Source organism: Platalea leucorodia (genome assembly GCF_965183815.1).
Source record: "Platalea leucorodia genome assembly, chromosome: 8".
NCBI classification, from domain to species: domain Eukaryota; kingdom Metazoa; phylum Chordata; class Aves; order Pelecaniformes; family Threskiornithidae; genus Platalea; species Platalea leucorodia.
This window is the reverse complement of record NC_138830.1, coordinates 34,235,689-34,256,144: the sequence shown is the minus strand read 5'-3', so window position 1 is coordinate 34,256,144 and position 20,456 is coordinate 34,235,689. Positions and strand designations below refer to the sequence as shown.

The window sequence follows — 20,456 nt, the reverse complement described above, 5'->3', positions numbered from 1 at the left end:
GTCCCCCCCCCAGCAGCCCCAACATGTGTCCCAGGGGACACCCATGCTGGACCTTGCCCACAGGTCTCCATCACTTCTCACACTGCCCCTCCTTCATCCCAGGCTGCTCACTTGGGCAGCAACATGACCCCGGCTACTGGGCATCAGTAGGGTTCAGTGTTAACGACCTCCTGCCTGGCCAGGCCAGCTCTGTCATGGGTTGTTTTGGCTGTGGCACTGGGTGCCAAAGGGACCCTGGCTCCCAACCTCTCACCCCCCGGCACAACACAGCCTCCCTCCAGCCCCGCTGTGAGCTCGGCCTCACTCAGCCTGGTCCCCGCCTGGTCCCACTGCCCAGGGCTGGGAGTCCCCCCCAGCCCCAGGCGGCGGGACCAGGCAGGGACCAGCTTCCTTTCCAAGCTGGAAAAATCCCCTATAGAAGGCAGTAACCTAGGAAATGCAATGGGGCCATCCCTAGGGATGCTCGGGAGCCAGACTGCTCAGTGCTGGTGACGCCCTGGTCCCCCAAGCCGCAGCATCCAGGGGGATCCAGCCCCATCCATCCTATCAAGGATGGCCCAGAGGGGCCATCCCGCAGCAACTACGCCCCAGCATCCCCCTCCAGCCACCGCAACCACTGCCACGGCCTGTCCGGGTGCCACTGGGACAGCTTGTGTGTCCCCCCGCCCCGAGAGCCAGGCTGGCCCTGCTGCCGGGGACCCTGCAGCAGCGGGGTCTGCTCTGGAGTGGCCCGTGGCCCATTGAGACCGGGGCGTGGGGGTGATGGGACCTGGGGCACCACCCTAGGGACCCTCCGCTGTCCCGAGAGGGACCGGGGCCAGCGCTCGCCTCTGAGGGGAACATCCCCCCCATCCCACCCCATCACCCATTCAGAGATGCTGGGGGGCGCCTCCTGCCCCCCCCCCCCCCCGACCCAGTCCCGCTCCGCGATCTGTCACCTCGGACACCCGCAAACCGGGGCACCTGACCCCTCCTCCATCACCCCCAGATCTCCGCCGCTCCCACAGCCATCGTCCCTCTCGGTGCTGTCACCCCCCCGGGCCGGCCCCCCCCGGCACTTGTCACCACGGACCTCGGCCAAGCCCCGTTCTGTGTCACCTCCCCGCCCCGCAGCCGGTCCCCCGCCGTGCTCCCCCCGGCCTTACCCGGTCCCCCCCGCTGCAGGCGGCGGCCCCGGCGGCTCGTGCGGCTCCGGCGCCCGGCTCCGCGTCGCTGCGAGCCCTGGAGCCGCGCGGCCCCGCCCCGCCCCCGCCCCTCCAGGCCCCTCCCCCGCTCCCGGTCCCCCCCCACCCCAAGCTGCCTCCTCCGTCCTACGGGTCCGGCCTCGCCCGGCCCAGCCTGGCCAGAGCCACAACCGGCCGCCCTGGAAGAAGCTTCCTGCCTGCACATCATTAGGCTTCAGAGTGAACGCCCTGCACGAACCGATGCGCACTGATACCCTCTCACCAAGCTGCTGTCTGGGCTGTCCCTAGGCTCAGGCAATCATCTCCTCGTCCCTGTCCCCCCTTCTGTGCCCCCCCCAAAACCCTGCTTTGTCAGGGCCCCCACCAAATCCACCTGCAGTCACCACCACCCCCGCAGTCTCGTTTGTCGGGCCATAAAAAAAAAGAATAATCGCTGCAAATATAAGGGCATTAAAAAAAAACCCGCAAGCAGCAAACAGCCATGCTTTTAGCCAATCAATTAAAAGGCAGCATGAGGGGATTAGCTCACCGAAATATTAATTTTTAATAAGGTTGTGTCTGAACTCCTCCAAAGACCCGCGAGGCCCTGCTCTGTGGGCTGGCCACAGGGGCTGGGCTGCAGGGGCCTGGACTGAGGGGTCAGCACCCACGGGTGAGCACCCCTGCACCTCCCCAGGGTGAGCACCTCTGCATCTCCCCAGGGCGAGCACTCTGCATCCACAAATGAGCACCCTGCACCCATGGGTGAGCACCCAGATGTGCGCACCTCTGCCTGCCTGGCCACAGTCCTGCAGATGCAGGCAGCGCTGCAGCCACGAGCTATTCCGCAGCTCCCGCTTCTCACTTCATAGGCACAGGGATGGGCTTTACCCATGAGACGGGCTCGTCCCCAGGCGTGGGGACAGTGATGGCAGTGGGGTGACGCCAGCAGCCACACATCCAGCCCTGTGTGTGTCTTGCAGAGAAATGCCGTGTCTGTGTGTCTTGCAGAGAAATGCCGTGTCTCCCCGATGCTGTCCCCCCTGTCCCCTCCATCCTCACTCCTGTGTGGGGACAGAGCAGCAGCCCAAGCCACCACCAGAGCCTGGGCCCCTCTGGGCTCTGTATTTATAATAAAAAAATCATATACAAATACATACATATATATAATATATATAGAAAATGTGGGCAGGAGAGCATGGCTGGCTGCAGGGCTCGGTGCTGCTCTGCCCTGCGCTTCCTCCTCTTGGGCTGCTCAGTGATGCTGGCTTTGGTGGCCACATCTGTGTCCCAGGAAATGCTGGTGGCCGAGGGGCATCAAATACTGTCCAAGAGGCAACGGGCTTGGAGCATCCCTGGGTAAATTCCTCCCTGCCATTCTGTGCCTCAGTTTCCCCATCTATACGAGGGTTACCGCATGGCCGAGCCCCGCAGCGACAGGCACTTGTGGTCAGAGAACTGCCATGGGACGTCCCTGTGGTGGTGGCACCTGGCCCTGGGCTCTAGGGCACCTGGATCTGCAGGTCCTCGTCCTCATCGGGGTCGCTGGTGCCGTCCCCAACGTCGTCTGGGCCAAAGCGGGCGCTGCGCATCTTGCCGAAAAGCGGGGTGCTCTGCTGCCGCCGCAGCCTGCCGAGGGAAAGCTGCCGGGGTGGGGGACGGCGGGGCGCAGCCCCGGGGCGATGCCAAAGCCGAGCCTGTCCCCCCACACCCTTACAGCATGGCTGCACCCTGGTGGGATCCTGTTTCTGCAGCTCCCACCAAGCTCTGGGTGCAGGATCAGCCCCCCATCCTGGGGCTGACCCTCCAGTGCAGGGCCAGGGAGCGCCGGATGATGCTCAGCACAAGCAGGGCACCGGCTAAAACCCTCCAGGGCCGGACAGCGCCACGCTGGGCATCTGGGACCCAGCTGAGAGTGCAGAGCAGGGAGGAGTCGTCCCCCTACAAGGGGGATTCCCCCACAAAAACGCAAGAGTCCCCACTCCCAGAAGCCTGTGGTGGTTTTACCTCCTCACTCGCCCTTGTGTGAAAATTATTCAACAAAAATGTATGAAGCAAATTTGAAATCAAAAGGCCCAGGACTCGGTCAGATCCGACCAGTTTGCTGCGTTTTACTGGAAAGCATGAATTATTTAAGGGCGAGTGCGCAGGGAGGCTGGGGGGGGGGGGGGAAGATGAAGCCTCCATTATTCCTCCATGATTTAATGAATATGTCCCAATAAAATAAAGGAAGATTATAAACACCCTCCCCAGCGCCTCCCAGAGACGCGGCATCGATCTCTCACGGCCATTTCAGCCCTTTACTGCTGGAGAGGCAAAGCGAGGCCAGGGCAAGTTTTTAACAGCAATAAAACCCACCTCCCGCCTCCCCAGACTGGCATGGGATGCTTGGAGCCTGCCCTGGCCCTGGGTACCAGCAGGTGAAATCCCAAGCAGCGTGAAACCGGGCTGTACTGGTCTGTGGGCAGCCTTCTGCTGGTTTAACTGGGAGGTGAATGCCATCCAGCTTGCAGCGGGTGAAGGCTGCTCCAAGGATGGGTGTGCACCCTCCAAGGATGTTGGAAGCACTTTGTCTGCATTTAGCCCGGGGTTCAACCAGGGAGATACTGGTTGAGGGATGGTGGCAAGGAGAACGTCATCCCGCCCTTGGGTCCTTGCTGGTCTCCACCATAACCCACCTCCCCAGTCCCCTGCTCACCGGGACTGCAGATGCTCCAGCTGCACCTGGAAGCTCTCACTTTGCTCCGTCTGCTCATCCAGCGACCGCTGCAGCTTCCGCGTCTGGTTGTGGGCCTCATCCAGCTGAAGGATGGGATGGGGCTGTTGGCAGCCACAGAGACAGTGGAGCTGCCCACCCCGACGCCCTCCACCAGCACAAGCTTCCCCACCTCATCCTCAGCTTGGGCCAGCTCCTTCTTCAGTTCCTCCACCCTCAGGCGCAGCTTCTTCACCTCTCCCTCGTGCTGCTCCACGCGGCGGTTGGCATGGGCCAGCTCAGCCATCTTCTCCTGGTACTGCTTCTTCAGCTTGCTGTGGATGTGCTTCAGGTCAGCCAGCTCCTGCGGTGGGCACAGGGTGGGGGGGCTGAGTGGGTGAGAGCCACCCCCACTGCTGGGTGCCCCCTAGTCCCTCCCCAGGGACCTCTCCCACCACCCCACCCCATGATGGAGGAGCTGATGGAGCAATGACAGGGTCACCACCTTCCCCTACATGAAGGGTGGTGGCAGAGTTTGGGCTTGAGGAGGTCCTGGCAGACACTGAGCCACCACTGAAGTGACAGGGTCACCCAGGCAGAGAATGGCGGGGGATGGCACCACCCTCATGGCACCTTGTTCTTCTCAAAGAGCTCAGCCTGGATGGTTTTGAGGTCGGTGTCCAGGGCACTGGCTGTCTGGCGCCGCTTGCGAGCCAGGACCTCCTCCAGGTCCTCGATCTGCGCCCGCAGCTTCTTGTTCTCCCGCTCCAGGTTGAGCTTCTCCGTCTCTAGCCGCTCCCGCCGGCCCCACTCAGCTGCGTTCTCTGCCTGCAGCCGCTCCATCTGGGAGAGGGACATGGGGTGGCTGGGGGGCAGTGGGGACCCCCCTCGCTGCTCACTTGGCCCCCCGCACTGGGGTTCGGCCTCACCTCTGCACGCAACTCGGCCAGCTTTTTGTCCATGCTGGAGCGAGCACCCAGCTCATCCTCCAGGTCCTCGGAGATGCGCCCCAGCTCGTCCTGGTGGATCTCCTTCAGTATGTTGAGCTGTGGGGGGGACACAGCACCCAAGGTGGGCAGCGAGCACCCACCTCGTGCCACCCAAGCCCTGCCTGCACCCATCCACCCAACCTCAGACGGACCAACTGGCTCAATAGCACTATTCAAGACCCTTAATGAGCACCCGGGAGTTAGGGAGGTGGCTGTGGGTCACCATGTTCAACCATCAGGACACGCCACCCACCTAGGGACAGGCCACTCCCCAGGGCACCCCTGGTCCCCAGGCACCTCACTCACCTGCTTCATCACCTCCTGCTTGTTCTTGTTGAGCTCCTCGTACTTGATCTTCCACTGGCTGAGCTCGCCCTCCAGCTTCTCGATGTTCTTGCTGAGTGCCAGCTTGTCCCTGGGGAGCGGAAACACTGGTGACAGCCGGCAGAACCCCATGGGACGTCCCATCCCAGTGGGGACACGACTGGGCTTGGCTGGGACCCCAGGAGGATGATGCCTCGAGCACTCACTCCCGCTCCTTGAGCAGCACTTTTTGGGACTCATCCAGCCTCAGCTTCAGGGCGGTGACTTTGGTGGCATCCTCCTCCATGACGCTGACATCCTCCCAGAGCAGGCGGCTCCGTTCTTGGCGGGCAAAGGAGGACCGGGGGCCCCGCTGCTCCCAGTTCTCGTCCTGCTTGCTCGTCAAGATGTTATCCATCAGCTCCAGCTCCTGCAGCACCGTGGTTGGCCCAGCACAGGGGAGTCACCCATGGGTGAGGGGGCAGCCCTGGCTTCCCACCCCCTACAACACCCAGCCTTCACCCCATAACCAAGAGCATCCCTCCAGCCAAACCCAACATCATCCCTCCCTCCGGTCCCCAGGGACCCCCTGAGGCTGATGGAGAGGGACCCATCCTCCCAGGGGAGATCCCATACACCACCATGCTCTGCTGCTGGCTCTCTGCCTTGCTGGAAATTTGGGATGAGATAATACAGATTTATTACACTGACCTCGCCACTACTGCCACACTGGCAATCTTATACCAGGCTCAGATTTGCCGCTCAGCAGCCATGCCATCAGGTGGACTGAACTAGCACGGTGCGGCACCCCGAGTGGTGACTTCTGCATCGTGACAGAGCCGGTCAATGGCAGCAGAGAGGGGACAGCTGGAAGAGCTGGGACCATCCCTGGGGTGCCTCTGGTGTCCCCTCTTTCCTCCTCTTCCTCTTCCCTTTAGCACAGACCTCTGCCAGAAGCCTGTACGGACACCCTGGCATTTGAGACATCGCTGGGAGATGCCACTGGCACTGCCAAAGCCACTGTCCCCTGTACCAGCACACCAACTTTCGCCTAATGCCTCCAAAGAGAAAGCCCCCAGAAAGGGACCAGAGCCAGAGCCAAGGTGATCTTGCTGCACAGGGCTATGGGGGTCCTGGACCCCCCCATGACACTCCTCCGAGAGAGGTCAGACCCCTCCATGCTGCTCCAAGAGGTCTGACCCCCGAGGCTGCTTCAAGAGGGGCCTGTCCCTGCCACGCTGCTCCGAGAGGGGTCTGAGCCCAAAATCCTGCTCCAAGAGGGGTCTGACCCCATGACACTACTCTGAGAAGGGTCTGACCCCCAAGGCTGCTCCAAGGGGTCTGACTCCATCATGGTGCTCCAAGGCGGGTCTAAGCCCAAAATGTTGCTCCAAGAAGGGACTGCCCCCCTTGTTGATTCAAGAGGGGTCTGATCCCGACACCGCTCCAAGAGGGGTCCAACCCCTCCATGCTCTGAGGGGGCTGACCCCCCCCATGCTAATCCAAGAGGTGTGTGACCCCCCTGTACTGCTCTGAGAGGGGTCTGAGCCCCCACCGCTGCTCCGAGAAGGGTCTGCCCTCCCACGCTGCCTGCCTTTGCGGAGCAGGGAGTGACCCCACGGGGACCCGCAGTTAGTGGTGGTTTTGGGGCGCCCATGGGCAGCTGCCAGGGGTGAGGAGCCCACCCCGGCACCCCGCCAGCCCTGCCTGCCCTGGGCAGCCACCCCACCCTCACCTTGGCTTTTTGGGGCGCCTCAGCCCCCACATCCCGCACAGGCTCATGCTCAGGGTCAGCCTCTCCCTCCGCCCCATCGGCATCCGGTGGGCTGCCAGCGCTGGGCTGGCTGTGAAGCCGTGCCAGTGGGCGAGCAGGCGGTGGGCGCTCCTCCGGCCGGTCGCGGTCGTGGCGCAGGCCGGCCAGCTCCTTGGTGAGGGCCTCCAGGCGATGCCGCAGCTGCCGCACCTCCTCGCGGGCCCGGTTGCGCTCGGCCCGGACCTTGCTCCATTTCTCCCGCCAGTTGGCTGTGCAGTCTGACCACCAACGCATCGTCTTCTCCATCTGGGCTGCGCGTGCCCGCGCCTCCTCCAGCTCCCGCAGCCGCAGCTCCTCCCGCCCTTCCCAGTCCCCTTCCAGCAACGCTGGGGGCGGGCCGGGCGAGGGCGTCCCACTGGGGGGGGACGGGGAGGGCTCAGGGGCCAGCAGGGCCAGCAGCGAGCCCCCCGGCAGTGGCGGGGAGCCGGTCAGGCGTGAGGCCCCGCTTTGGCTCATGGTGGGTCTCCCCTAGGGCATGGCCATCACCATTGGGGCAGCGCCTTCGCCCAGGGACCTGCAGGAGAGAGGAAGGGTCAGGGGGTCCCGGGGGGCTGCAGGATGTGGCTGGAGGGGCCCAGAGGAAAGGGGGGGCATGGCCCCTGGTTTTGGGGGCAGCACACTGAGCGATGGCGAGGACTCCGGTGATGTCCCCAGCTGAGTCCCTAATGATGACCCCAGCGAGGTCCCCAGCAAGAACCTTGGCAGGGTGCCCACTGAGGACCCCAGCGAGGTCCCTGTTGGTGGCCCCAGAAGGGTCCCCAGGGAAGACCCCGGCAAGGTCCCCAGTGAGGACCGCAGCCCACTGCCCAGCCACTGGCACCTTGTCCCAGCTTGGCACGGCAGCAGGCACTAGCCTGACCGGGGGCACCTCTGCCAGCACACTGGAGGCAACATCGTCTACATGTCATCTGAATGAGGTCATCCACATGAGGTCATCTGGATGACATCATCTGCAGGCCTCCAAGACCATCCCTGGTGCTGTGATGGGGGACTTGGCTGCACCCCGACAGCTCTAGCGAGGGCTAAAGCCCAGATCCAGCGCCAACGAGGCAGGAACAGCTCCGGAAGAAGAGCCGACCGGCGTGGCAGCAGGATGCGTGCCGAGCCGGCCAGATGTGCTCTCCGGTGACGCCGCAACAAAGGGCTGGCGCTGACCGCCTACATCCCGGCATGGACCTCACATCCCAGCTCGGCCAGGCGGGTAAACCACCCCAGGAAACCTTAATGGGAGGCTGCTGTGCACCCTAATGGGATAAGTACAGAGCTCAGCTGTGGACAGCCCACAGCCTCCCAGCAGGTTTTTGGAACGGCGCAGCCCGGACCCACCACCAAATTCAGCTGGGCTGTGAGAGCCAGTGCCGGAGAAGCAGGAGAATCGTCCGATGGCAATTATGTGCTTTGCACAGGGAAAAAAATAATTTCTCCAATGATATTTGCTGAAACGGTGAAGTTTCAGTAAAACTCCAAGGCGAGCCCTGGCCTGTGCTCTCCTGCTTGCCTGCATGGGCTGCTGCCCCGGGGAGGAAATCCAGGCCCCGTCAGGATCCGGCACCGGCAGACCCCTAGCTGCTGTGCAACGCCCACGGGAGCACCGGCACCCGTGCAGCGCCCACGGGAGTGTGGGTGCCCGTGCAATGCCCATGGGAGCAGGAATGGAGTGTGGGCACCCATGCAAACACCTGTGGGAGCGCAGGCACCCGTGCAGCGCCCACGGGGAGCACGCACGGAGCACCGGCACCCACGGGGAGCACGCATGGATCGCGGACACCCCTGAAACACGCACGGGGAGCACGGGCGGAACACCGGCACCCGTGCAGCGCCCCTGGGAGCGCGAGTGGATCGCGGCACCCCACGAACGCCGCGAGGCGCGCGGCCCCCCCTCGCCCCCGGCGCGCGGCCCCCGCCGGCCGTCCCGGGTTCCCGGCGGGGGCGGAACCGCCCGTCACCCGCGCCTCCCCATTGGCCGCAGGCGCTGTCACTCCGCCGCCGGCGGTGACGCACCCCGGCCCGCGGGAGCCGCCGCATTCCTCCGCGCCCGCCCGGCCCCGCCCGGCCCGGTACGGCCGGTACCGCCCAGCCCGGCTCGGCTCGGCTCGGCTCGGCTCGGCCCGTCCCCTCCCGGTACTGGCCAGTACCGCCCCGCCCGGCCCGGCCCGGCCCGGCCCGGCCGGCGCGCTGCGCGCCCCCCCGCCCCGCCAAAGTTTCCCGCAAGTTTCCCGTCGCGCCGATGCCGCCGGTGCCGCGTCTCGCGCGCCCGCCGGCCCGGCCCGCCCCGCTCCCTCACCCGTGTCGGCGCGGCGGCGGTGCGGGCAGCCCGCGCGGGCCGGGGCGCTGCCGGCCGAGTCTCCTCCTCCTCCCCCTCCTCCTCCTCCTCCCCCCGCCGCTCCCGCCCCCCGCCTGCGCCCGGGGGGGCCGGTCTCACTGCCGGAGCCGGGCCCGTGGCCGCGGGTGCGGGTCCTGCCTCCGGGGGGCTTGCGGGCTGCACGCACGGGGGGGGAGGTTTGCTCGTGTGTGCGTGCTTGCACGCGTGGGTTTCCAAGCGGTTATGCTCGTGGGGGCTTCACGCGGGTGTTCGCACGTGGGAGGCCGTGCACAGCGATGCACACGCGTGTTGCACGTGGGTGCACGCTGGCATGCCTGCCACGCATGCAGGTGGGTGTTTGTCCACAGGGGAGCTTGCTCGCGGGTGTTTCTCCAGGCGCTTTTATGTGCAGGTGGGTTGCACGCAAGTGTCTGCACCGAGGAGCGTGTGCACAGTGATGGCTGCACACAAACGTGTTGCAGGCGTTTGCACAAGGCTGTACACAGGCATGCTTACGCACAACTGTGTTGCATGCAAATGTTTGCACGTGAGAGGTTGCACGCTGCTGCTTGCACGTGGTTGCGGTTGCTCGTGGGTGCTTGCAGACATGCACAGGAGCATGCTTGATGTGGGTGTTTGCACACGAGTGTAGTGCATAGAGGGGCTTGCACAGGTGCATGCTCACATGTGGGCATGTTCACACATAAAGCATGAGGCATTTGTGCATGCTGGCGCATGTGTATTTGCACACGGGTGTGCCTGCAGACGTGTGTTGCATGCAAGGCTTGGCACATGAGAGGTTGCATGCTGCTGTTTGCACATGGTTGTCGTTGTTCATGGGTGCTTGCAGACATGCACAGGAGCATGCTAGCTTGTGGGTGTTCGCACACAAGTGTGGTGCATAGAGAGGCTCACATAGACACATGCTCACATGTGGGCACACTCACACACATTTCCATGGGTAGTTGCACACAGGCGTGCCAGCGCTCAAGTGTGATGCACATGGGGCTGCAGCTGCCAGACTTCAGCTTGGCCCCCGGCTTCTTTCCAGCCTGGGCCTCTTCAGGGTTTGAGTGCTCCAGGAGCAACTGGCGCCGTGGCTGCAGTGCTGGGGGGCCGCTGCCGGAGCAGGCCTGATCCTTCTTCCCTGTGGCTCTGGCTGCTCCTGCAGCATTGGTATCGCTCTGCTCCAAATCCATGAATCGGAGGCTGGGGCTTGGGAGGGGACCCGGGGGGGGACAGGACATGCCCACTCGAGGGTCCACACTCAAGCACTGCCCTTGCATCCCCACATATCCTCGTGCTGGCTCCGTCCTGCTCCCGACCACGCAGTAAAGCCCCAAACCACCATTTTCCCCCAATATTTTTTCCCTTTGCTGGATGCTTTTCAGCCAAAAAGTTGGGAAATACAAGCAGCCAAGAGGATTTTTTTTTTCCCACAGGACAGGGAAACAACGTCATGGGACACTGACACCCTTTTCTCCCCCACCATCAAGCAAAGCAGGGAAAAATAAATCAAATTAAAGCAAAACTGCAAATGCCCATGCATGTTCTCTCCAAGCCCGGTATTTTTCCACTGGAAACAACCCCAGAAAGCTGGGGGCAGGGGATGCTTTTCTCTCCCATGCCCCTATCCCTGTCTTTTGCACTGGGGAAGCCCAAACTGGTGGCTTTGCTTGCAGCCGGTAAAGCGATTTTGCAGGTGTTTTGGCCAGAGCTGCTGGTGCGTGCCGGCGGGTTGGGGCTTTAACCCACTCCCGGCATTAAAACCGGGCTTTGAAAGCCAGCAGTTTTTTTCAAGTGTGTCTTTACTGTTTGCTTGGACGTGAGCATCTCAGTGACACCAGGAGGCTCAAGGATGCATTGCAGCATCCTGGGATCTGTAGGTTTTGCCCTTGCAAAAATCAAACCTCCTTCGCCCAGGGCATGTCACCTAAGGATGTGGATGGTGACCTACAGTCCATGGACCATCCTCCTGGCATCCTCCTCCTCCAGCTCTGGGTTTCCAGCCTGGCCTAGGGTGCCTGGCCATGCCCAGCAGACCCTCTTAAATCCATCCCCAAAGGGCTCCCATCTTCAGAGTGGGTCAGACAGAGGCAGGTCATTGCCCTGTGCCGTGAGCTGAGACCTGGAGACTCGTTGCATGAGTGGCTGCAGGCACTGGGCAAGCACAGGGCAGCACTGCTGCCCCATGGCAGGCACCCGTGTGGCTGAGCTGTCCCCCCTCCCTGCACCTCTGCATGTGTCCACATCCCTGCAGCTTGACCCAGCAGCCCTTGGAGAACAAGGTGAAGCCTTTTGGGGCAAAACTAACCATTGGGGGGGGAAGACCTTTTTTCCTTTGGCTGGGCTGGCTGGCATCGCTGGGGAGCTGTGCCATCACGACTGGCCATGGTGCAGAGAATGCTGGCTCCATCCCGGCAGTAGCATCAAACTGTACTATCATGGAGTCACAGAATATCTTGAGTTGGAAGCCAAGGTTGACCCATAAGGATCATCAAGTCCAACTCCCCGCAACTCCCCGCTCCTCGCAGGACTACCTAAAACTAAACCGCATGACTAAGAGCATCGTCCATACGGTCCCTGAACTCTGACAGGCTTGGTGCCACGACCACTTCCCTGGGGAGCCTGTTCCAGTGACCAGCCACCCTCTCAGTGAAGAACCTTTTCCTAATGTCCAATCTGAACTTCCCCTGATGCAGCATTTCCTTGTGTCTTATTGCTAGTCACGAGAGAGACGAGATCAGCACCTCCCCCTCCACTGCCCCCCTTGAGGAAGGTGTAGACTGCAATGAGGTCACCCCTCAGCAATGGCTGGCCCTTTTGGCTGCCAGGGCACACTGTTGACTCATATTCAAATTGCCATCAACCCAAACCCCCAGATCTCTCTCCATGGGGCTGCTCTCGAGCCTCTTGTCTCCCAGTTTGTACGTATAACCAGGATTACCCCCTCCCAGGTGCAGAATCTGGCACTTGCTCTTGATAAATTTCATACAGTTGGTGATTGCTCAGCTCTCTAGTCTGCCCAAATGTCTCTGAAAGGCCTCTCTAGCTTCAAGGGACTCCACAACTCCTCCTAGTTTAGTATTGTCGGCAAACTTACTTAATGTACATTTGACTCCTGCATCCACATCATTTATAAAAACATTAAAGAGCACTGGTCCTAAAATTGAGCCCTGGGGAACCCCACTGGTTCAGGCCACCAGCCTGATGTGACCCCATTTACTGTAACTCTTTGAGCCTGACCTGTCAGCCAGTTACTCACCCAATGTATTATGGACTTGTCTAGCTGTGTGCTGGACAGTTTATCTAGAAGGATACTGTGAGAGACAGTATCAAAAGCTTTGCTGAAATCCCAAAACACCACATTACTGGCTTCCCTTGGTCAACTAGATGGGCGACCTTGTCATAAAAGGAAATTAAGTTGGTTAAGCAGGACTTTCCCCTCGTGAACCCATGCCCATGCCAGCTATGACCAATGACTGCATTGTCTCTCAAGTGCTTTTCAATAACTCCCAGAATAACCTTCTCCATAATTTTACCAGCACTGAAGTGAGACTGACAGGCCTGTAATTACCAGGGTCTTCTTTCTTACCCTTGTGAAAACAGGGACAATATTTGCCAGCTTCCAGTCAACTGGGACCTCTCTGGACTCCCAAGACCATTGAAAAATCTTCGAGAGAGGTCTCACAATGACATTGGCCAGCTCTTTCCATACCCTGAGATGAATCCCATCAGGCCCCATAGCCTTATGCGCATCCAGCTGGAGCAGCAAGTCTCAAAAACATTCAGGGTCGGCTGGGAGTTTATCATCCCCCCAGTCATGGTCTTCCAACACAGGGTTCCAGGGGTCCCAGAGCCCATCATCGGGGTTGAAGACCAAGGCGAAGAAAGCATTAAACATCTCCGCTTTGTCTGTATCCCTGTTTGTGAGGTGACCAACCCCATAAAGCAACGGACCAATGTTATCTCCAATCCTCCTGTTGCCTATTCAAAAAAGCCATTTTTGCTGTCCTTCACAGTGCTGGCCAGCTTGAATGCTAATTGAGCTTTGGCCACATGAATTTTCTCCCTACAGTGGCGAAGACACCTCCATAGTCCTCCCGCGTCATCTGTCCTTGCTCCCAATATCCATATGCTTTCCTTTTCCACCTGAGGCCTAGCAGCAGATCCCTGCTCAGCCACACTGGCCTTCTGCCCCCCTGGCTTGACTTCCCACACTTATCAAACCGTGCCATGTCAATGCTCCACTTGGAGCTCAGCTCCAGCCCTGGTGGCACTGCTGTGGTGTCAGTGTTGCCACAGCAGCCGGCTGGGCTCCTCAGCGCAGGGGTTGCTGGTGAGCTGGTGGTGGGGAGAAGCTCATTAGAGGCAGAAGGTTAATTATATCAGACAGGTGCGGGGAGCAGGTTGTCTTTGGGCCATCCTGAATCGTAGCTGTCTGCCATGTTCTTGGGGTTTGGTGGTGCCAGGGATGCTCCCCCCCGCCCCGGTCCGTTACCGGGCTGCGAAAAAGAGTAAGCAAAAGGAAATTTAAAAGCTCTCTTGATTTAATCTGTTCATCTGCATATGAACACTTCCTTTTCTGACGCCCCAACTGCTGCGCAGGCAGAGCTGGAACGGCCGACCCCACCGTGGTGGTGCTCACACTGAGGGCTGCCCTGTGCCCAAGGTAGGGGCTTTGCCAGAGTGAGGGGGGGATGCGGGGGACTGGCATGGCACTGGGGGCTCACCGGGGCACCAAGCGCTCCACATGAAGGCAAAACCCACCTGAAGTGACACCTCTGCCCTGCCATTTCTGGGGGGCGCAGTGAGAGAATGATGCCCTCTCCAGCTCGGCAGTGGCAGGAATGGCGTTTGGCATTGCCGGGCTATGCCAGGCAGCAGGGGAGGTCGGGGTAAGTGCCTGCATCAGGTGCCCTGGGGATCCGAGGTTTACAACAGTGAGAAGTGAAAGGGTTATTTATTGCAAAGCATCCTAAAGGGGACATGGTGGCTGTCCCTCCTTGGGGGTCAGAGGGCAGCCTGTGCAGGCAGCTGCCCAACACGCTGCCCACTGAGCTGCTGCTCCTGCCCTGGGGAGGCTCCGGCTGCACCAGCTGTTGCTAGCCTCAGCACCTCGAAGCATCAATCCTACCGCTGCATCCACAGTAAAAACCATTTGTGCATTGGGGTTGTACCCCAGCACCGCTGGACTTGCAGCCTCTCTCCTTGGCTGTTTTCGGTGCCAGTGGTGTTACCACAGTGGGTGATGCTGTGAGCAGCACAGGGTGTGGTGTTGCAATGGATGCAAATCTTGCTGCCGGCCACCTCCCCCCCACCCTGCACCAGGGACACTTCCTCCTCCGCAGCTCAGCACTGGGCTGCTGCCAGCAAGCCCCAGCGCTGTGGTAGAGCATGCTGGTGACCCTTCTGGCTTCCAGGCTGCTTGCCGGGGATTTGCAACCATGGGCTGGGATGGCAGCGAGGTCTGAGTCCTGGTTGTGGGGAGGGGAAAGCAGAAGCCTTGCCCATGCAGTTTTACAACCTTAATGGTAAAATAGATGCAAAGGGCATCCTGCACCCTGGTTGCTGCGTCAAACACCCTCTTCCTCACACCGCACTTGCATCTGCTGCCAGTGCAGCCACTTGGCACTTCCAGGCTGGGGCTTTGCTGCTGCAATGGCTTCAATGGGGCTTGGCTGCTGTGGGTGGGGGGAAACTGCTGGGACCCCATCCTTGTCCTGCACCTGGCGCGTGGGAAAGAGCTGAGGTCCCGGGGGACATGGGTAGGGGCTCTGGGGAGCTGCCCAGGTCCCAGGTGCCTTTTGCAGGAGAGGACCACAGTGATGTCTACCCCACTGATCGTCACCCTTGTCCTCTGCCTCACCACCTCCATCCAGCAGGCTCAAGGTAAGGAGGTCTCCCTCTTCCATCCCAGTGTTGGGCTGGGCGTTTTCGGGGCCATTCAGGCTCCCTGGCTGGGGTGGGATGAGGAGCGGGGCAGAGTGCAGTATGCTGAGGTTCAGCTCCCGAAATGGCTCCATCAGAGATGGTGAGCAATATGGATGCCCTGGACAAGGAGCTGCAGCAGGGCTGCGGCAGTGCCCTCCACGCCAGGAGGAGGTGAGTGCTGGCTCCTGCCCCGCTGTCCCCCAGACCACGCACATCCCCCAGACCCAAAGGGGCCTGATCTTGCTGCACCCTGCCCTGAACACCCTCCCCATGCAGGTCAAACCAGCTGGAAGAGATGCTCGCCCGCCCAGAGAAATACAACTTCACAGGCAGCATGATTGAGATCTACGTGTTCAAGTTCATGACTGAGCACTTCAGAGGGTTAAACCTCAGCAGCAGGATGGTTGGTCCCCAGAATGATGCTGGGGCTATTCCCAGGGATGCTGGTACCCCCTGTCCCCCTCCATCCCTCCACCCCTGGTGGAAGGTGCTGGGGGGGATGCTGAGGTGGCTGACACTTGCCCACGCTGGGTTTCCATCATCCTCTAAGGATGCTTTACGCCAGCAAAGCCTCCTGAGATGCGGCTCTACTGGGGTGCCACAGGCAGCTAAGGCTGCAGGTCCCCAGCACTGTCGTTGGGATAAATCCAGGCGCTTCTAAAGTCAGGGGGTGTTCTGCAGACGAGAGTCAGGATTTCTATCCTGAAGCTCTTCTGATGTATGAAAAAGGAAGTCCTGGCCGCCACCTCCCTGTGGTGGAAAGGGAGAGGGAAACCGCGGTGGGGAGCATGCAGGGCGACTTCCCCATCACGGCGTGAGGGGGTTGAGCAGTGGCATTTCCCCCAGCTGCAGGGCTGCCCTGCTGGGGATGTCTAACTGCTCTGGCCTGAGGCCCCTTCCTGCAGGACAAGGCAGGTTTTGCAGGCAGGGGTACCTGCCTACCAGCTGGGACCTCTGGCTTGGGACCTGGGAGCAGAGACTGTCTGGGGGAGCCCACCAAGATGTGAAATCCCACTGGGAAAGTGTCCCAGCACAATACCATCTGCCCCATGGTGGGGCTGGCGGGACAGGTGTGCCCACCCATGGGTGATGGACCCCCCCCACCCACAGCCCTCCCATGTGCTATGGGCTGGCAGGGCTCCGATATCAAGACAGGAGTGGCTGCCATATCTGCACGTCCACAGGCACCGCAGCAGAGCTGGAGCTGCTGCTGGGGCCAGGGGATGCCGCAGGGCCACGCTGGTAACTGGGGTGCCTGTGCTGGGGGGGACAGCTGGGGCAGCACCCTGACCCCCCCTGAGCCAGCCGAGCACAGAGCGGCCAAATCCATCTCTCCCCTGTCCGCTGGTGCAGGATGTGAAGCCGGGCCGTGGCAAGAGGCTCAGACATGCCATGAACTTCCCGGCAGAGCTCATGGAGGGTGTCTGGGCCCGAGGGGTGGAGCAGGAGCTCGTCTGCATCTACATCCACAGCCCCTGCTTCTTCCAGGTGAGCCACAGGTCCTCGCACGGACCCCCAAAGCACCCTCAGCCAGCAGCATGCCTGCCCCATCACCCACCCCGCACTGAGATGCTCAGGGGGCGGGTGGTGGGATGTCCTGGGGACCCAGGACTCTCCCCGCAGGAACCTGGACTCTTGCAGGATGCCCACAACAGCTCTGTGCTGAACAACAACGTGCTGGGAGCCTTCCTGCTGAGCAGACACGTGGCTGGGCTCAGCCGTCCCGTGGAGATCCAGTTCTGGCATGACACAGTGCTGGTGAGCAGGGCTCCACCGTGAGCATGAGCTGGGGCGGGTCCCCAGTGCCAGTGTTTCCCCTGGAGCTGGGGAAGGAGAAAGTGTCCCCTCTTTGCATTGGGACCAGAAGGTTTCTGGGGTCCCCGGGGAGCAGAGAGGGTCCCCAGCTCTCCCCCTCTGTCCCCTTTCCACCAGGATGCCTCCAATGCCACCTGCGTCTTCTGGCAGCCCGGAGCTGGTAAGCATGGCTGTGGCCAGGACGGGGGCAGTGCCAGCTCCATGCCACTCCAAAGGCACCGCCTGTCTGCCTCCTGGACAGCCCTGGCAGGGCTCAATGTCCCTGTCCCCTGGCCGCTGTGCCACCCTCCAACGGCGGCTCTCCGGCAGGCGCGGACAGCACCGGCAGCTGGAGCAGGGAGGGCTGCAAGACCATACACAGGGAGGGCACCGTTATCTGCCACTGCAACCACCTCACCTACTTCGCCGTCCTGCTGGTCCACAGCCCTCCTTCCTCCTTCCCTCTTCTTCCTTCCTTCTTCCTCCTTCCCTCTTTCATCTCCCCTCTTCCTTCCTTCTTCCTCCTACCCCCATGCTCCTTCCTCCTTCTCTCCTTTCTGCTTCCTCCTTCCTCCTCCTTCCTTCTTCTTTCTTTCCTCCTCCCCTCTTCCTTCTTCCCTTGTTCCCTCCTTGCCTCTTCCTCATTCCCTCTTCCTCCTTTCTCCTTCTTCCTTCCCTATTTCCCTCCTTCCCTACTTTCATCTTTCTCCATCCTCCATCCTCCATCCTCCATCCTCCTTTCTCCTTCCATCCTTCCATCTTCCTCCTCCCTGGAGGTGTGGGTGTAGGTGGGTGTAGGGGTACAGGTTGTATGTAGGGGTACGGGGCGTATGTGGGGGTACAGGGAGTATGGAGGGTGTCCTGCAGGAGAGGGTGGCCAGGGGGGTGGTTTTGCAAGGCCCCCCCCTTTCCCAGTGGGCGGGTGCTGCTATGGGACCTTCCCTGGCTCACCCCCTCCCTCCCTGCTCCTGGCAGCTCCCGGTGGGCACCCTCAGCCTGGCCCAGCTGGCATCGCTCACCCACATCAGCACCATCGGCTGCTCCCTCTCAGCTGCTGCCACCCTCTGCACCCTCCTGCTCTGCTGCTTCTCCAGGTAGAGCTGTGCCATGCCATGCCGTGCCGTGCATGCCACATTGTGCTGTGCCATGCGATGCTGTGCCCTACCATGCCGTGCCCTGCCATGCCATGCATGCCATGTTGGGCTGTGCTGTACCATGCCATGCCGTGCCATGCTGTGCATACCACCTTGGGCTGTGCCATGCCATGCCGTGTCACGCCATGCATGCCATGTTGGGCTGTGCCATGCCATGTTGTGCTGTGCCATGCCATGCCATGCTTCACCATGCCGTGCCACACTGTGCCATGCAGTGCTGTGCCATCTGGCGGGCACGCACCAGCACCCCCTGCCCTCCCCGCTCTTGCAGGCAGCGGCTGATAGACAACACGACCAGGATCCACATGCACCTCCTGGCTGCACTGCTCCTGCTCAACTGCAGCTTCCTGCTGAGTACGCTGCTGGCTGCCACTGCCAAGGGGCTCTGCCAGGTCACCGCCACCCTGCTGCATGCCAGCCTTCTCTGCACCCTGGCATGGATGGCTGCTGAGGCCTTCCACCTCCTCCTCCTCCTCGTCAAGGTCTACAATGTCTACATCCAGCACTACCTCCTCAAGCTCTGCCTCTTTGCCTGGGGTAAGTGGGCACCCGCCCAGCCCTGCCTGCCCACGTCTGCCTGCGGCACAGCTGCCCCAGCATGGCCCCACACAGCCTGTCCCTGGGCCCGCAGGTCTGCCCACGCTGGCTGTGGTGGCTGTTTTTGTCTTCAAGAGAGATACGTATGGGTACCATACCATCAGGACCTCTGAAGGCTACAGGAACGCAACTATGTGAGTGAAGGGGGCTGCCAGCTCCCCGGGTACCCTGGGCACACCAGGCACCCCATGAACCCTGGGCACCCCATAGACCCCAGCCACCCCTGGCACACCATACACCCCAGGCACACTGGGCACCCCGGCACCTCAGACTGCAGGCATGGCGTGCAGCCCAGGCACAGCATGCACCCTGAACACCCCGGGCACAGCACGAACTGCAGGCACAGCATGCACCCTGGGCATGCCAGGCACCCTGGACACACCAGGCACCCTGGGCACTCTGAGCACACCATGCACCTTGGGCACAGCAGGCACCCTGGACATGCCAGGCACCCCGGGCACATGGGGCACCCTGGGCACCCTGGGCACGCTGCAGCCTGGGCATCCTGGGCACTCCAGGAACCCTGGGCACCCTGGGCACCCCAGGCACACGGGGCTGACCCAGGGCTGGGGCCAGCAGGAGCCAGCCATAACTCTGCTGGGTGCCACTTTTTGGTGAGCCCAGCTCTGCCGGCTGCCTGACTCCATCTTGCTGTTCATGGGGGCACCCACTGCCATGCCCTTCCCGTGCCCAGCTCCTTCTCAGGGGTGCTGGCTCTTGTCCCCAAGACAGTCTCCTCCGCCAGGTGCTGGCTCACCAGCCTGCCAGCCTATTACGCCACCTTCTCCTACGCCGGCCTCATCCTGCTCTTCAACATGCTGGTGCTGGGGAGGGTGATGATGATACTGCGGAGGATACATCGGCAGAAGGGGCAGGCGAGGAAGGACTGCGTGACGGTGCTGGGGCTTACCTGCCTTCTGGGCACCACCTGGGGTCTAGTCTTCTTCAGCTTTGGTGTCTTCCTCATCCCCCAGCTCTACCTCTTCACCATCCTCAACTCCCTGCAAGGTCAGTGGGGAGCACTGGCAGGCTTTTGGGAGACGAGCACCCCATGGATTGGGAGCAGTGGGGTCCTTGTCACCTTCCTGCCCCTCGCAGGAGCTCGGTGCACCCACAGCAGTGACCATGTTGCCACCCACCCACAGGTCTCTTCGTCTGCCTCTGGTACATCACTGTGCACCGCCGGAGCAAGCCGGGCTCCGTCAGCAACACCTCCAGATAACGCGCCCCAATGCCGCGGTGAGTGGCTGCAAGGGGAGCTTGGGGGCTGCTCCCCGAGGATGTGGCATGGCAGCATCCTCTGGGCTTGACAGCTGGCGCCATGGATGCTGCAGGTTTCTTCAGGGGAAGCATTTGGGCTGCAAAGCCAGATTTCTGAGTGGCGGGAGCTGCGGGCTGCTGGAGGGGCTGTGGCTCAGGGCCCCACGGGTGCTGCGCTCCCCTGGGGACCATCGCTGCCCCCACACTGGCCCAGGGCAGCCCTGCTGGCTCACAGCCCCTCCATTAGTAACCAACACTGACTTCTGCTGAAGGCTTGCACTTCTCATTAAAAGCGCCATTTAATTGCTGATGCAGGTCTCCTCCACTGCCAGAGGAGCGGTGCAGCTCTGGCTGCGGGCCCACAGCCATCTGCTGCCACCTCGTCACCCCCGGCCCCATGGCGGGCAGAGCCGGCAGAGCCTGCAGCCACGCTCTGTCTTGTCGTTAGTGAA

At 61.5% G+C, this 20,456-nt stretch overlaps 2 protein-coding genes across 3 annotated transcripts; one reads left to right on the top strand and one right to left on the bottom strand.

The window, feature by feature from the left end:
- Window positions 1–2,278: 2,278 nt before the first annotated feature.
- CCDC102A (coiled-coil domain containing 102A) lies at window positions 2,279–9,296 on the bottom strand. 2 transcript variants are annotated; one of them, XM_082321004.1, is made up of 9 exons: window positions 9,248–9,296; window positions 6,886–7,477; window positions 5,378–5,580; window positions 5,154–5,262; window positions 4,788–4,904; window positions 4,492–4,701; window positions 4,052–4,222; window positions 3,862–3,965; window positions 2,279–2,792 (listed from the first exon to the last, which is right to left on the bottom strand). In XM_082321004.1, exons 2-9 carry the CDS (start codon window positions 7,417–7,419, stop codon window positions 2,666–2,668), a joined length of 1,575 nt encoding a protein of 524 aa, XP_082177130.1. In that variant the 5' UTR covers window positions 7,420–7,477; window positions 9,248–9,296; the 3' UTR covers window positions 2,279–2,665. The 2 variants fall into 2 exon arrangements, with proteins under 2 accessions (XP_082177130.1, XP_082177131.1); XM_082321005.1 differs by lacking the exon at window positions 4,492–4,701.
- Window positions 9,297–13,874: 4,578 nt separating this feature from the next.
- On the top strand, window positions 13,875–19,966 carry ADGRG5 (adhesion G protein-coupled receptor G5; the record flags this gene model as incomplete). Its single annotated transcript, XM_082319237.1, has 13 exons — window positions 13,875–13,937; window positions 15,079–15,157; window positions 15,295–15,370; window positions 15,476–15,602; window positions 16,553–16,687; window positions 16,841–16,957; window positions 17,132–17,174; window positions 17,324–17,430; window positions 17,969–18,087; window positions 18,419–18,684; window positions 18,779–18,878; window positions 19,490–19,752; window positions 19,890–19,966. Exons 2-13 carry the CDS (start codon window positions 15,094–15,096, stop codon window positions 19,964–19,966), a joined length of 1,494 nt encoding a protein of 497 aa, XP_082175363.1. The 5' UTR covers window positions 13,875–13,937; window positions 15,079–15,093.
- Between the last annotated feature and the right edge of the window lie 490 nt (window positions 19,967–20,456).

Bases quoted from the DNA above. Each gene is read 5' to 3' on its own strand.
- CCDC102A (XM_082321004.1), bottom strand. From the start codon at position 7,419: ATGAGCCAAAGCGGGGCCTCACGCCTGACCGGCTCCCCGCCACTGCCG. The intron at 5,581-6,885 runs GTGAGGGTGGGG...ACGGTGCTGCAG, and splicing joins AGGCGCCCCAAAAAGCCAAG to GAGCTGGAGCTGATGGATAA. The intron at 5,263-5,377 runs GTGAGTGCTCGA...TCCGCTCCCCAG, and splicing joins GTGCTGCTCAAGGAGCGGGA to GGACAAGCTGGCACTCAGCA.